General features: G+C 38.7%; 1 protein-coding gene across 1 annotated transcript in view; it reads left to right on the top strand.

The window, feature by feature from the left end:
• AUH (AU RNA binding methylglutaconyl-CoA hydratase) overlaps window positions 1–3376 on the top strand; it is a 114408-nt gene extending 111032 nt beyond the window's left edge. The window contains exons 8-10 of the mRNA XM_035895027.1: window positions 31–81; window positions 1848–1895; window positions 2712–3376. Of these exons, the coding sequence (XP_035750920.1) occupies window positions 31–81; window positions 1848–1895; window positions 2712–2789 (177 nt within the window). The 3' untranslated portion in view covers window positions 2790–3376. The remainder of the gene's footprint in view (window positions 1–30; window positions 82–1847; window positions 1896–2711) is intronic.
• Window positions 3377–17612: the final 14236 nt, after the last annotated feature.

The following is a 17612-nucleotide window of genomic DNA, read 5'->3' as shown; positions in this document are numbered from 1 at the left end:
TTATTTGTTAATCTCTTTCTTTCATTCTAGGGACCAGTAGCAATGAGAGTTGCAAAACTGGCCATCAATCAGGGAATGGAGGTAAGGATCTGTTCCTTCCATAAGAGTATGCAGAAGTCAGGCTGGCAACAGGTTTACTGTGGTGATTTTTTTTTTCTAGAACTGTTTTTATTTTTTTAACTTCTTAAAATATGAATTGCAATTTTTTAAGGTCTCGGACTCCTGACACTAGAGTTGATGCAGATTTCTTTAATGAGGCTTGGTAACCTCATGTTGGTCCAGGAGTAGTGCACTCTGCTAATTATTAATATTAGAAAGTAAACTTAAACTCGTATGAACAAGTTGTATTTCAAACGCTGGGTGGAAAAAAACCTAAAAGTCATACTCTGTCAAGTCTGTCAATGCTGTCAGTGTTTAGTAGCTAATAAAGTAAAGGGCTAAAAGGCATGTTATTTATTTTTGATAGTTTAATAGGGATTAGTGTTAAAACTGTATCTGGAGTCTGATTTCATATTTCATTCTGATTGCCGCTCCTTCTTGAACACTACTGACCTAGCTCTAAAGCTTGTTAAAATCCAGCCCTGAACACATCTGAACATGTGTTTTATTTTAGGCTTGTGAATCATTTTGCTGAGCTCAGCAGAATTATTCATATTTAAAATTAAGCCCTGCACTAAGACACCTTATAGCTCAACCTGGGACAAGGGAAAGGGATCACATTGCATGCAACATCTGAATCCAAGAAGACACATTTAAGAATGGTCCTATTTTTCTTAAATTCTCAAAAGCAACCAGTGACATAACTGAGTTCAGCAAAACGTACCACCAGTAAGTTTTGGCCTGAGAACCAGACTTAGATGCTGTTGTGCAAATTTGTTAGGTTTCCACTGCAAGTAATGCTAGAATTCAAGATTTATTTCAGTGGTACCCAAGGTTCAAAATGCTACAAGCTAAATTATTTAGCTATCAGGTATAGTGGACTGAAAGGTCAAAGTCATGATGTTTATAGAATTAGGGACAAAAGGGTTAGAAAGGCTCTGAATGATCATCTAGTTCAACCTTGAGGCCCCAGGACAAGATCTACTGTGTCAAAACCAGTCATGCCAAATGTTAGTTCAAGCTGTTGTTACAAACCTTCCATGGCAGAGATTTCACGGCTTCGTTTTGTAATCTATCCTATAGCTTATCTCCCCTTGACAAATTGCTTGTGGTGCATAGCCACAGTCCTTTCAGTGGCCATGTGTAGAGCTGGTAAGTTCTGCAGCAGCTGGTGCTGGAGGAGTAGTGAGGGGAAAATTCAGCCTTTTCAGCTGTTCAGAGCAGCTCACAAAGAAATAAATGTTATTAAGACTAGATGATGATGCAGGATGGCCATTGGCCTCTTTTTTTTTTTAATTTTAAATCCCTTTAAACTTGAATTTATGTTTATTTTGTGGCATGTCATCATGTTCTTATATGACATTTTCAAGATAACTTGTTTCAGAACAATTTTTAAATAATCATGCAGTACATTAAATCTTTTCCCCAGTAGTAAATGAAATGATTACAAATGTGCAAGTAGCTAATGTTTTTTAGTCCAGATGATTTGTAGTGAAGAACATACGTTGTTTTGACAGTGTATTACATACTAATTGTATTGCCAAATAAGGAAACTGTTACAGAAATAATAACCACTCTCACCACATGGCAATATAGCATTTCTATGTTAAAGTAGTGTAGAAGAACTTTGCAGAAGCGTTTTAATATGTGGCATGTAGAAACACAGTATTTAAGTTAGCTGTCAGAAAATAATATATAATAAATATTCTAAAACATGCTTTTAAAAAACACTGTATTCTTTTCCTCAGGTCGACTTAGTAACAGGTTTAGCAATTGAAGAAGCTTGTTATGCTCAGGTATGTAACTATGATTACATGAAAAAAAACAGAAAACAGGCTTTGTTGGTGCCTGTTATGAAACATGCAGAAATTCAACTAGAAATTGCTCTATGATTTCTTATACAAATATTTTGGCATTGTAATTAGCCCTTCCTTCTCCTTACTCTGTTTTTGTAAGGAATTTAAGGAAGGAGGTATAGTTTAGGACAAAACCATCTCCCTGACAAGACTTTTAGGGTGAGGGTAGTGAAGCACTACCAGCCAGTCATACACTGCTGTGCATCTAGTCCAAGAATTGCCTTGCTTTTACTTTGTTTAGGTTTAACATGAAATAACATGAACGGCACTTCACTAACATGTGCCAGCAATGGCATATTTGCTAACCAACAGAAAATCGAGACAAACATCTTTGCCAATGAAACATGGGAATGACGTATTTTGAGTTTGTAGGTTCTTGGACTTTGAGGCAGGTTTTTGATCATGGAAATAGAAGCAACAGCGTTAGATGCTTATTTAAAACATATGGTGACTTGATTAATAATCTACCCTCCCACCCCTCCCCCACCAAAAAACCAAAACCTCAAAGACAAACACTAAAGAGTTTCTCACAATCAAGAAGATACTTCTTCTTCTCCCTGGTTGTTTCTCAGCCTTATATTGTGCCTTTGAAGTGTCTGGTACTTTCTTGTATCTGACTAGGCATTTTAGTTTTCATTTTTCTGTTGTATTATATGTTGCATGTTGGATGCATTGAAGAACTATGATTTGTATGAAAATATTTTTCATGGTATTGTTTTTGGTGTCAATAATTAATTGTTCCTCTGCTCATTGCAGACTATTCCAACAAAGGATAGAATTGAAGGTCTTCTTGCATTTAAGGAGAAGAGACCTCCTCGCTACAAGGGAGAATAAAAGAAGCTCATGCCTTTAAAATACAAGGGGATAAAAGTACTGCTGTGAGGACCATTAAGGTGCACTTTGCATCTGCACCTGGAATATCACAACCACCAAAGTAAAAGCAAATCATACCAATGTTAAATTTTGAATGTGTCCATACTTGTACTGGGCCCAGATGGAAATGTGTGTTGACTCATGCTCATTACACTTTCTGAAGGCTGATCTGTGTATTGGCAAGGTAACATGTTCATGCAGCATTTTTAAAACTTCATATGTATGAAACATACCATTCCACAGTTCAAAAAGCTCTGTAAATTCTTTATATAGACAAAACCTGTATGTGCTGTTAAGATAAACCTGCTGTATCATTTTATCAAAAAAAGTGACTACCAAAAATAAGAAATCATACCAAATATTCATTAAAATGATTCTGTGTATCAGTAAAAGTAATATTTGAGTATTCTACCAGAATATGTACATTATTAATAAAGCTAAAGGAAATGAAAAGGATTATTGTTTGGAAAATGTTAAGCTTTATTTGTCTGACTTACACTATTCTAAGTATATCTAAATTAACTTTAGCACATAATGGTGTCCTTTTGATGAAGTCATTGCCATTATATTCATTTTATTGTATTAAATGAAAACATCTTCGAGGCCAGCCCTTAATTTTGCATTCTTGTATGTTAAACCTGGCTTTGTCTTGCATTCTTCCAACATACCATCTGATCAGTGCTGTCTGCTGTGAAGGAACTTTATTTCACTTGCCCCAGTTATTTTAAATTTTTGATGACTGTGTTAAAGATTGTTGTGCAGGGATGCAACTAATGCGCTGCTAAAGAAACTAGATTTCTCTTAATCTCCGGAATATTCTTTTTGCAGTTCCTAATAATGTATATTTATATACAACAGGGATGACACTGAAATGTTCTTTATTCTGTGGCAGCCTCAGGGTTCCTTTCAAATACTGAAAGAGAAATCCAGTAGGTTTCAAGGTGAGAAAACTGTTGTGATTCATACTGTATATTTGCTGCGGACATGGCATATACAGCAAATGCCTGGAAATAACCTCTTAGAAAGTATTTTTGTTAACTTGACTGGAAAATAAACATGGCTTAGCAATCAGAGACTGTCTTTTTATATGAAAACAAATTTCTTTGTGTTTGATTATCATTGGCTCATGGAACTTTTGCCTGCTCTGCTGTTTCTGCAACATTAACTATGGTCACTGTCCATATCTATGATGATAAAACAGCTGATCAACATGAAATGACAAGAAGTCATTTAAATTCATATTTAGACATATCATTACATGTAAATTGTTTATAACTGGTAGAGCACACACTTTGTTGACTGGTAAACTTGCTGAGTCGATCATTTCATGCACGATAATTTGCAAATAAAGTACCAGTGCTTGTTTTGATAGTCATATAAAGCCTAGAGGGTCATTTTCTCATGTTTTTGAAATGCTAACATGTCATTTTCATTTTTACTGAGTAGGAAATAATTATGTTAATAGAAGAGAAAAATACTAAGTCTATGCTGACGGGTTTCTGTTTCATAACTTTGATATACAGTCTGGTTATTGAGTTACCTCTGTTTTTCTAACAGGCGCTAATCAAGTAGCTTCTGTGAATGTCTATTTAAAAAAAAATCCAGTAAGTTTAAATACTGTAGCGTAAGACCGTGTAGATTCGCGCCTTTAGCTGGTAGTTTTGATCTCAGAAAATAATTTTGCTGTCACAGTGGTCTCTCCATTCCTTTTCTCAGAAGATACTGCCATATCTTAGTAATTTGAGTCCCTTCTTTGAAGTCAACTGTTTGAATATTATTACAAAGTGAGTACCACTAGGACAATTTTAAAGGTACTTTCTAGTGATGTTGAAATAGTTCTAAAGGAACAATATTTTAGCAAAACATGTGTTAATCACTTACCGTCTGTGTTATTAAGTGATGTGTTATGATGGCTGAAGTGCTCGTGATTAATAGCAATATTAGAATTCTGCTTCCACAGGAGGGTGATTTGTAACAAAAATGTTCTTATAAAGGCTGACTTTTCCTTATGGAAGTTGTGATCCCCTTCAAGCACTTAGGCTCAGCTCTTGTCAGTTCCTGGTAAAGCCATGCTTTTCTCTACAATACCTCATGGGTGAGTGAGCCGTGGTCCCTGCTGGTTTTCTGAAAGGTTATCTCACGGTCCTTAGGCATAAGCAGCTTTTTCTCCTGGTCCTGCTGAGCTGAAGTTCTTCTTCACTTCTCCACTGAGTTGGATATTGAAAAATTGTAAAACAGGTAGGTTTTACCTTTAGCTGATTACTTCTCAACAGTGTTAAGTGCAAGTTCAACTTACTAAATTGCCTAGAAATTCTCAGCTTCATGCAGAAATTAGCATGTGACTTTATATAACATGTCATTTTAGCCAGTAATCTATGAAGGCATTTGTGTTTTCAATATTATTGAAGTAACTCACATTCTTACTAGTTTTACTAGATTTCTGGATAAAGTTTTCAGAATTGTCTGAATGGCTTAAGTCAGTTCAGTGCTTTTGAGTATCTCCCCTGCTATGAAGAAATATGGTCTTTTATTTATTCTAAGGTTGTGTAATGATACAGTTAAGAGCACTTGGAGGGTGTTGTTCTATGGAACATTTCTGTGAGATTTGCAGAGCCATTTGTGCCAATTGTTGTTGAAATTCTGTCAGTCTACGTGCAGTTACTCATAGGCCTACACCAAGGTTCATACCTGTTTTTCTAGAATTGCTTTTAACCAACTGCATTCAGAATAGTAAACATCAGGATGTATCATTTGCAGCTGTTTTATATTTTCCTCAGTCATTGCTCTTTGATGCATTTAACTGTAATCAATCAGATTTGTTGAACAGAACAAAAAATAATGGGTATCTCCGACACAGGAGAGGGCAGAATATCATGCTACTTGGGATCTGGTTTGGGGAGACTTAGGGAGTAAAGTAAAGGGTTTGGTACTTTTGTCACTTCACATATCAAAGCCAACTCATAGATGCAAAGTGAAAAGAGTAATTGAAACATCTTAATTTATCACCAACTTAGTTTTTGTTTCATTGCTCTTCCATGCCAGCAAATCCCTGAAAAGGTGTCTGCGGAGATTAGAGTGAGGAATTGTTTACAATTAAAAATAATATAATTGAAAATCATTGGTATTTTGCATGTGTTGAACAAGATGTGCTGTCATGTCTCGTTTGTGGGATTTTAGCCTTGTTCCTGCACCTGATGACACTGCTGAAAAGCCATAGGGCTTCATTGTCTAGTGAGGGTGATACAATCAGTGTACACGAGGTGTGATAATGATCCTGATGATGTGGTTATTTTAAGGTGTTCTTTTTCTGCACACTTTTAGAAAGACAACTATCTCAAAAAATGAGAAAAAGGAGAATAATTGCAAACAGATAAACCAAAAGGAGAGATGTGTTCAGCTAAAGGTAATGAAATTCCTCTTGTGTATTTTGAGGGATTGCAAAGACTAGTTTTTGTTTGTGCCTTTTTTTTTTCCATTAGCTTTTGTTTTCCCTGAGTCTGGAGCTCAGACACCAGGGTACAGGGAACACTTTTTAGAATTTGTATGGGCTAGTTCTAAAAATTTTCCTAAAAGGTTTCTGAAATGTGTAATCAGAAATTATCATGTTATCACCAAAGATTAGGTAACATACCTTTTTTATTACAAATTTAAATCAAGTTCAGTTTCAACCTTGGAACAGAGTTGAATAGAAGTTTCCTTAGCTATGGAGAATGCACTGTGTTTATGCCAGGTATTCATTATGCATTATAATATATATATTTATATACTGACATGCCATATGCATGCATATGTATGTGTATATGCATATGTATGTGTGTACAGTTAAATAAAATACTTCAGACTGTCAGACGAGACCAAACCCCCTCAGGATGTGATAGTACTGTTGTACTGCAGGAAGTTTTGAGTTTGTTTGTGCAAGAGCACTGCCAGCAAAAACCTTGAACTCCACACAGCAAGTACGATGGCTGCTACAAGTGGCCATGTGTATGGTGTGGAAGTTCTGTAACAGAGAAATTCTGCCACAGAAGCAGCAGTCAAGGAGTGAGGGGATGCACATGCATTACCATATATCTGGTTGTGCACATCTGATGGTTCAAGGCTAGAATAAATGGAGCAGAAGTTCAAGTGAGTTCTAAGTTTCAACAAAGGTGTGGCATCCAGATAGCACATTCCTCCCGGTCCTATAGTATCGTTTGCTTCTGCAGTTTGGACAGGCCTACAGCAATCATGAGCAACTCATTAATCAACAACTGTTGTAGATTTTAAGATCAGTCTCCTCCCCCCTTAAGTACGTCTAGACTTAGATTTCATCTTCAAATTTTATCTAGTAGATAATTCTTCCAAGGACACTCATTCACATGGGAAGAAATATGAAGTATGTTAAAAGAATTTATTACAGAGGGTGTGAACGTTCTGTGTCAAAGCTAAGTCCTCTTGCAATACTCGAGTTCAAAATAGTGCATTAACCCTCTAAGGCATAATCTGTTCATGTATGTTTATAGACTCTTCAAAGTTCTGGCTAGTGACTACTACTCTTTGATTATAATTTCTGAAGCATATGCTAATAAAGCTTTTGTAACATTAAAGAGATGAGAGTATGTTGCAGTTTTCTTGTTGCATAATACAACCACTTTCAGAAGAACTTGAAAAGTTTGCTATTTTTTTAAGGAACTTATACATCAAATTGTTGCTTCTTCATTCTAGCAACTGCTAATTGATTTAACATTTTCCCTTAAGCATAAGGGATTTTGTGATATCATCTTTGGCTCAATTCATTTTAGCATGTTAAAAAAAACGATGCCAGTTGTACAAATTCTTAAAAAATGTGTCTCTCTCATGCAGCTTAGAAAGACAAAGGTTAAAATTTTAATTGTGAGGATAGAGTTGTGAAGGTTGTGTTTTCATTACATATAAATGTTAATAATATGGCTGTATGCTTGTGTGGAAAGAGTTAGACTGCATTTTTTGTGTAGTAAGTCTGTACTGCTGGGACTGTTCTCTTCAAAACTGGTCTGTAGCTGAACTATTTTTGTGAATATATGTAAGTATCCCCAGCTATTGACCACTCAGGGTTCCATCTGTGGTTCATGTTGCCCTGTAGTTGTCATCTTTTGGCCAGGCTCCCCTTCCAAGTAGTGGTGAAAGGAGGAGAGTGCCAGGAAGCACGCTTCTGAGAAGCAGTGGGTCTAGGAAGGATGGATGGGAGAGATCGTTTGTAGGGTGTGTTCAGGCTCTGTGTTTAAGTCACAGTCCACTTCAGCACAGTAATTTCTAAAACCTTCATGAGCAGCTCCACAAAGTGGATTTTTCCATATTGGTTGGTTACAGCACCTGAGCCTATACTCTAATGACTAGTGGAGATCATAACATCCAAACATGATTCCTAGACTATCCATATAACGTCCAAAAGGAGGTAGGAGCCACAACAGTGGCATAATAGGAAGGGTTCTGCCTAAGTTCATAGAATCATAGAATGTTTTGGGTTGGAAGGGACCCCTAGAGGTCATCTAGTCCAACCCCCCTGCAGTGAGCAGGGACACCGCTAACTCGATCAGGTTGCTCAGAGCCCCATCCAACCTGGTCTTGAATGTTTCTGGGGATGGGGCCTCCACCACCTCTCTGGGCAACCCATTCCAGTGTTTCACCACCCTCATTGTAAAGAACTTCTTCCTTATATCCAGTCTAAACCTACCCTGCTTCAGTTTAAAACCATTACCCCTTGTCCTGTCACAGCTGGCCCTACTAGAAAGATTTTCCCCATCTTTCCTATAGGCCCCTTTTAAGTACTGAAAGGCCACAATCAGGTCTCCCCGCAGCCTTCTCTTCTCCAGGCTGAACAAGCCCAACTCTCTCAGCCTGTCCTCATAAGAGAGGTGCTCCAGCCCTTGGATCATTTTAGTAGCCCTCCTCTGGACCCACTCCAACAGTTCCATGTCCTTCTTGTGCTGAGGACCCCAGAGCTGGACACAGTACTGCAGATGAGGTCTCACCAGAGCAGAGCAGAGGGGCAGAATCCCCTCTCTCGACCCGCTGGCCAATGAACACATGGATGTACATGTTTTTTTTTCCACTTTGTGCAGAAGGTAATTCCTTTCTTTATTTTGGATTCTTACCCTTTTTTCCAAATCTTAGTTGATATCAGTCCTTTTCTGAAAAAGTGAAGAGGATACGCTACAGCCCCTTGATCTATCTAGGTGCTCGGTGGTTGAAAGGCTCATGAAACACCAGAGCAACTCAGTTTCTGGTCTCTCCTTTCACTTAATTGACATGACCTGAACCCTCCTACAGGAGTGACCTGGTCACTGGATGCTCTCAGTCACTGCTGATGAAACTTTCTTACTTTAATTACTTATTCTACAAGTTATTTTATTGACATGTAGAGGTAATGACCTTTTGCCTAGAGAGGGAAGGCCTGTCTTGCAGTCCCTCATGCAGCAAGTATCACACTGGTTTTTTAATAGATGCCATAGCAAGGCTGAGAATCCTGCTCGCTTCCCTCTCGTCCCTAGCATCATCTTTGTATTGTGTGGAGTCCTGTCTGCCAAGTGTGAAGATGCCTACTGAGTCACATTACTTAGGGGTGGAAGGTTTAATTCATAAATCCTGAAAGGCCTTAGCTACAGCACTGTCTAATTGCTGTTGCCTAATATCATCAGGACCATGACTTCCTGTACAAAATCTCAGCAGGCATTTTGAGATTCCAAATTTTGGACTTGGGCACCTAAGGCCCTTCCTAGATGTAGTCTTAGTTGTGTGCGTTTGTGATTGCGCTTCTAGGCTGCTTTACTCTTCAGGGTTATTAGTTAAGCTTGAAAATACTTCCTTAAGCAAGCGAGGGATATCAGAAATCACTTTAGCCACCGGTGACATATCCTAGATCCCATGACAGAACCAAGTTGCTGCTAACAGGTGGTAATACTTGTGGAGCCTGGCTACCCCTTCTGTAGTAGCTCCCCAAATTGGTCAGGCTGTCATCAGTGAGGTAGAAGGAGACCCTGGTGAGTCAAGGTGGCGGTGGTGTCAGGCCACCAGTGGCATAGCTATGCTACCAGGATGGCTGGCTGTGCTAAGGCAGTTGTACGAAGCTGGTTATTCCAGCTCTGCAGCCTGATTCTGCCAACGGGGGAGCACAAAGTAGCTGAGTGCAGGATGAACTTTTGGTCGGGCTGTGCCTGTGTCTATTTTATAATACATAAAATGTATGTCCATATGTCCAGTCTGCTTCCAGCACGTAGTTTTAAGGTTGTTCATAGAAGCTTTTAAAGCATTGTTTCCATTGTTAAAATAGCTCATTAAAACCGCATCTCCACAGGTATGTGTGTTTAGAGTTAGAAAAACATTTTGTCCTATGCATGTTTTTATATTTTGTATAATTACAGCATATTTATCTGAAGTATTTCGCAAGTGTGCTTTTGTGTAATACTGGTAGGAGATTAAGTAATAGCTGCTTACTAGCACTATTGCACAAGAACATCAAATGTTATTGGGATGTTCTGAGATTTGAGGTACCAAGCATGCTTTTGGCTGCTTTGTTCCTGTGACCTTTATGCTCTTCTGGATAATACACCAGCCCTGTAACGATGCACATGTTTTCCTTTACACAAATGCCAGTAACCACTTGAGCAGGGCACTTGATTGCAGTTTTGATGGGCGGTGCCTATAATGGACAACGGTAGTGTATCCAAGCCAAGTTGGCCGTCTTTGTGCTTTATGGTGCCAAAAACTTCAAAGCTTCTTCCTTTTAGAACTCTAAAGCAATACAAGTTTGTGTTTCTTCATATCATCAAACTTAATTATTGGCAATAAGCAACTGCTGGCAGGAGCGGCGCATCACATGGCTCCATTTCTGCTTTAGAAAAGGTCAGCATATGGCATAAACACTTTGCTGTATTATGCAGCCTTGTACTCTGATCACATAACACATGCTTCAGAAAGCATTATGCAATGTTATACTCACTGATTAATGACTGCTTGCACAAGAAGTTTTTCATTACCCTGAATGCTAGCATCCTGGGAATGATTAACTTTGTGACATAACTCTCATCACATAAATATGGAAGATTCAAATATAGCCTCAAAATAACATGTTTCAGAAATAACTGAACATTTTCCTCCTTAGTACTGTGTACAGTACATGATTAACAACTGCTTTAAACCTTCAGGGTTGAATAGAAAAGCCTATTTGTGAGAACTGAAAACAAGATTTATTTTTAGGGTTTAAAGTTTTACCCAAGATGAATTTTTGCACACAGCAGCATCTCATTCGCAATGTTTTTCCTCTGCTTGTGTAAGTTTGAATTTCCTGAGAAAAACCTGTGCCAACTATTTCCAGTGTTCAGCCAGTGAATTAAACAGAACAAGTCAAATCTAGCCCTTATTTAGACCAGCAACTGTGTTGTAAAATGACTCAGTCCAGTATGTTCAGCATTATAGTGTGTACAGTTGTGTGCTTAAATCAGCATGGTTATAGAAAATTCCAAGTAATTGATGATTTTTCTGCAGGGAGAGTAAGAAAGCAAAATGTGGTCTCGAGTGAAGCCACTTGCAGATTTACAGTCTGAACATTTCTACACATTCACATTTAACATTTTTGTATTCTATTGATTGATCATTCTATGTTCAAATTCTGCAGATTCTTATGTTAAAAAGCATGATGACAGTGCATCACAGATGTTATCATCTTAAGGATGTACAAAAGAGGAAATGCCTATAAAAAGAAATGTTCCTCACCATATTCCTCCACATATGAAGATTCATCCTTCGTTTTGAAGTAATGTCAATTGCTACCAGTTATCTGTGTTTCAACAGCTTTGTTAGGGAGAAAGTTGGTTTGCCTGTTTGGATATACAAGAGCCATTTTCACAAGGAAATAACTATATTAAACTTCCGCTTACTAATTTGCCTTTAAATATCAGACTGAAAAAAAATGACATCTGCTTTTTATGATAATCCTGCTCACAAACAAACTGTCACATTAAATAAAGCTGCTTAAAGGCCATATAACAGGGGGGACGGTTCAGGATGTCACCGTGTTAATGCACGTGTGCCGTTTCTTAAGAAATAATCTTCATTGACAACAACTAGAGAAGGTAAACATTGACCTCCAGTATGTTCCCTTTAATTTTTGCCTTTTCCTGCATTCCAACTCCTACAAGCAGTAGCAAAGGCTAAAGGAAATGGCCTCTGACTAAGCATTAGCTACCAGCGTGCCCTCATTATAGCTGAGGGCTCTTATTCTCGCTTAGCCTACGTGCAGAGCCAGCTAGTCTTTCAGCTGTGATGACGAAATGCCATGCATTTCTTCCTGGAATAGTACGCAGATAAGAGGCCACTTGTTATGCTGAGGTTTCAGATGAACTCCGCTAAGGGTTTCAAAACACTCTGTCACAATTATATCAGGTTTCTTTAGCAACCAATTCATTTCAGACACTTTTAAGATAAAAAGGGAAGAGATGTTAGTTTATTTTCCCCTGTGGTTTCACTGTTTAAACCTTTACAGGATATGACTGGATAGTTTATACGTGGCCTGAATTTATTAATTTTAAATAAAACTAGCAGATCAAAATGGATCTGTTCCTTTCTTGAAATTCACATTACTTGTAGTGCCCTGTGCGGACCTATAAGTTGAGAGAAGAAATAAAAATCTCATGTCTGTGATAGTTAGAAAGGTCCTGCTGTGCAAACTCAGTTGCCAAGTGCATTGAACTAATTCTGGGTCCAGCAAAAGCTGGGAGTTTTGAGAACCTTGCTGCACAAAAGGTTAATCCTTTACCCTGGTGTTGCATTCAGGTACTAGGACATGTGTGCACAGTACGAGTCCATCTGAACTAAGTATTGTTTAGCAGCAGCGGGAGGACCTGTTTGTGGGATCATTTTGCGGATTTGGAGCCTGTTTAGGTGATTCCATGCACTAAAAATGCAACTTCAGTGGGATCAAACAAATCACAAAAGCATCCAGACTGTAAAAGAAAGAGGAATCTATGAAGCGTTTGTTTCAAACCAAGAAATATCCTTAATAACAGCAATAACTGTACATTAGTGTGAAGAAACAAATACATTGCCTGGAATAACCAATGGGTCGCGTGCAGATTGCATAGCTCTTTTTGCTCACCCTTGGACACTAATTACACATTTAGAATCTGCGATATGCCCCATTTGCGTTCATTCATTAAGGATGACATTAAGTCACTTACAAGTTGCCTTCCGTTGGATCTGCATGCCACTTCAGATACATGTAGTCAGTAGGATGGAGAGACTTATGACGATAAATCTGAGTAAATTGTAGCCTAGATAAGTATTCGATATGAAGAAAAAAAAAAAAAAGCCAACCCAAAATGTCATTTGTCCTTGATCACTTTTCCTGCAGGTCTCTGCATTTACTCGTATCTCATTCACTGGGAACTAAAAGCTAAATTCAATTTCCTTTCAAGACAACAAAATTTTCTTTTTCCATTTACATAATGGAATTTGGATCAGGTTTTAAGTCTGTAACCTTATTCCTTTAACGTCTTCCAAATAAATGTGTAATTCCCGGTGAGATCACTAGGAATCTTGGCTATTCATAGTCTGTTCTTTCTTTTTTTCTGCAACTGTTCTTCAGTGAAAAGGTCCCCTTTGAAAAGGTCCGGAGGACATTAGAGTTCTCAAACCCACCACTTCCCTTAATTACTTTTTTTTTCCTCCTTTCTTAGGCTAGTTATTGACTACTGACTCAGAAAAAAAAAAAAAAAAAGGAACACATTTCCCTCATTAATAGATTATTTCATAATTGTTTACTAGATGTAGATGATTCTTGCACATTACTATGAAGAAGTCCTGTCCTTGCCAGAACAGGGCGGACCAATGACCCTACGTTTCCCCATCATTTTTCTTCTCTCTTTCTGTCAAAACGTGAAAGTCAGCCTAAACACTGTTGCAGCCAGTGGTCACTAGCAGGTCTTTTAAATAATAGACAATTAATTTTCACAAAAATTCTGATCCACCAAATACAGAAATGAATTATGGGCATCTCCTTTTTTGAACTGCTGCTGTTCTGAGCTTTGATTTTAATTAAATACCATGATGACAATTTGTTAGAAATGATACTTGTTAAATACTACTACTACCAAAGCTTCTTCGTTTTGTAAAACTGGTTGCTTATAAGTTGTCTTACATGTTGTTTGAAGCATCTTGCTGTGGTTTATTTTATTTTCTATCTTTAGAAGGTTTGATCTTAATGTCTGAAAAAGACGTCGTTTTGTCATGGAGTATCGTAGGGGGAAAAAAAAACCCCTACAGTGCCTTTCTTGAAAATTATACTAAAAAGATAGCTGCTGTCCTGTGGTTCAAAACCTTGAAATGTTTTAAACTGAAATTACTGAACTTCAAAATTTGTCATCTTTACTGAAATCACAGAACCAGCGAACAGAGTCCCACCAGCGCTCATACTAGTGAAACCTGTTTTCTCCTTCCCTTTTAGCCTTTGCTACCTTCTGCCCATCCTTCCATGCAATCCCTGCTCCTACTGCCCATGACATCCCGGCCATCTCACTGCGGATATGTTCTGTTTGTGGCTGGAGCCCTCAAAGAGAACGTGTGATGACCAAGTACCGCAAGTTTTTCTCTAGGAGGGTGGTGGGAAGGGGATGCCAGCTCGGGCCTTTGTCTCCCGTCAAGCCACTTATAGAAAACTCCTCTACCTCTTTCAAGCGCAATTTACATCATGTGAAGGTTCAAAAGATACGAGGGTGAGGACTGACTAATAGTAGTAATACCACTCTGTTTCCTAAGGCTATTGATGCACGGGTAGAATATAGGGGATATCTACAGGGCCGCGTTTTATCTTGTTGGGCAGTCAGTCATTCTAGCTGTCAGAGGCACAAGCTCCGCTGAGGATTGAGAAACTGTGATGACAGGCTTCAGCCAATGAGCAAGCGTCCAGATCCTGGGCCATCTTGAATTGACATAGTGATTCATTGTTATCAGTATCCAAACTAGCTGGACGTGAACCAGCTCAGATTTCTTTACATGCATTTGCAAATCCTAATGGCGGAATAGCTGTAATGGGCATTTGAAAAAGAATAAACCATGCCCTACAAATCAGAATTCTTTCCCATCTTAACTAAATCCAAGTTCAAGTAAGAAATAGGGAGAGCCCGCATTGTGCTCTAAATGTCAGCAGCTTTACGCTATTCTAAGTCATAAAAGCAAGAGCAATAGCACTTGCCAGTCAGTCATTCTCAACTGAAATGCAAACAGTTTACACTGGTGAATGAATAACTGATAAATAGGTATATTGAACACTTACCGGGGTGTTATGACCCTGCAGTATTGTTTTATGAGATAAACAGTGCTTACAAGAAATACATAATTGTGACTTTCAGTCTTGCTGTGGAAAATGTAAGAGTTGGGGTGGGCTTTTTATGTCTATTATCTATTCTTTGGAAAATTATTTCATTGCTAGAAGCAGATGGTGATTTTTAAGCCCACTGCTATTTTGGTGTACTTTAAAGAAAAAGAAAAGTCCTAAAAATAGACCAAAGTTACCATATCCAGCAAAAATACATTGTCAGCTCTTTATTCTGCTGGGCTGAAAACAAATCTGTCAGCAATTTCTTTGGGTTAAAGTGTCTGAACACTTCTGTGTGGGTTTTTTTGGGTGGGTTTTCTTTTTTTTAAAAAGAAAGCATTTTAAGTGGTTTTGTAACAGAGTCCATTTAAAGCTCTAAGTATCAACAAATTACCATCTGTTGTTATAAAGACACTTTATCAAATTGATGAGACCTGCACTCCGGTTAATGTTGTGGATCAACTGCATGAATTAGACTTTTAAGTCTGAATGAGTCTGAAATCAACATCTTCAGCTCTGCTGGAACAGACATTAAAAACCAGCGCATTTTCTGTAATTATGAAAACGAAAATGAGAGTGAGAGTTATTCATGTGGAAAAAAAACACTGGTAGTGCATCTTAGTCAAATAGGGTCCTTGTGTTTGCTTTAAAATAATTTCTTGGATTAAAAGTGTGGTTTGACAGAGTTACTAAATGAGAAAGGAAAGTCTTCTGGATTCCCTGTGCACCTACAAGTGATTGACATAACAAGCTGACAGTACAGTATTTTCAGAAGTATTTTCGTTATTAGACCATTGTAACATGACTGTTCGCATAAGGGCTAAATGTTCAGATAAAAGAAGGTGGCATTTGTTGTCTCTGTAGCACGTGGATGTATCCTAGAACAATGGATGCAGAAAACGGAACCAAAACCAGATCTCACAGGCAGGGATTTCATTTTAATGATCTTGGCACAAAATATTTTGTCTGGCAGCATTTGTGTATTTGAGGTACAGCTCCTTAGGTTCAAATCCTGTGCAGTAGTAAGAATCCTCGTTGTTTGCTGGGAGATTGGCAAGATCAGTGATTCCCCAATCAAGACTTTATTTTACTAATTAAGCGGAGTGAATACTCACTCCTATCTGTAGGTGCCCAGGTAGATTCATGCCTGCATCAACCCCTTTCCATTGACTCTAGGGGTAACCTGGGCTCCGCAGTTTGGTCTTCCAATCCGCACATAAGTAACACGCTTGCAGCAAGCAGCATGGCACTTCTCATCTGAGAGTTCAGTACATGCTCCAGAACAGACCTTCGAACACCAAACTTCACTTGCAACACTCAGTTTGAAAAAACTGTCTCTCTATAAATACGTTGTCAGTAATGTTGGCAGCCGTGGTGCTGCGAGGTAGAATCAGTTGGGCTTGAAACCAAATTAACTGAAGTATGCCTGGAGATAAGCTCTAAAGCGTGCAAGCTGTCATGTAAAGGGAAGGTGGGAGATGAAACTCGGATACATCTTCTGTTGTTGTGTACTGAAGAGTATGCTTACCTCCTGTGTGCCAGAGAACCTGAAGTCTGTGTCTACACCTGCAGCTGTAGCTGTCCAATCCATCGCGTGGTGACCAGCGCTGAGTGGACGATGTAGTGCGAGATCCTTCCTACAGGAGCCTGGTGTTGCTTGCTACAAGGACAGGTAGATTTTACATACATGATATGGGTAAAGTCAGGGAAGTGCTGTAGATTACAGACCATTTCAAGGAATGGCCATATCTGGTTATGGTATTCATACAGATACTTGGCTGTCGGTTTCTCATTCTGTGTTTCAGATGTGTAACTGTGCACTGATCGGTGCCAACCACCTCTGCGTGTTTGTGCATGCAGTGGAACCGCACTGTGGCCTGGCCTGGGTCTAGCTCCGTGCAGCACCCCAGGACCGGGTGGTACAGACCGCAAGCTGGAGGATAAAAAGGAAACCACGTGGAAACAGTCTGATTTCTGATACAATTTAAAGTTTTTACAGTGGTGGACTAATAAAATTTTCTTCCAGAAAACACCTTCTCCTCCTCTGCCTCTTAGCCTTGCACAGGCTTGACTTTTTTTTACCACAATTCCCATTATCCCGGTATTATCTTATAGGTAAGACTGACCTCAAACCTTTTTGTCACCTTCCTTATCCCCCAAACATTGATCTTTCTGTTGTCTTTTCCCTGCAACAACAGATTGCTTCCCTTCTCAAACCAACTTTTTGGTGAGTATTAAAAGCCTACCTTTCCCACACAGTTTCTTTATCCCACAATCCTGAGATGAAAGAATCTGTGGGACAATGCAAAGTGAAAAAAATGCCTGCTCCTGCCAGGACAGGCATGTGATTTACTGCCATGCTTGTGCTGAGGCAGCCAGCAGTCTGGTGTTTAACTCCACTGATGGTTAACTTCTCTAGGCATAACCACATGGTCCACGGTGATTTTGAGATAAAC

The sequence above is a fragment of the Egretta garzetta genome, unplaced genomic scaffold (genome assembly GCF_000687185.1).
Source record: "Egretta garzetta isolate BGI_Z169 unplaced genomic scaffold, ASM68718v1 scaffold375, whole genome shotgun sequence".
Lineage (NCBI taxonomy): Eukaryota > Metazoa > Chordata > Aves > Pelecaniformes > Ardeidae > Egretta > Egretta garzetta.
The sequence above is the reverse complement of the archived record's forward strand: the minus strand, read 5'-3'. Positions and strand labels throughout refer to the sequence as shown.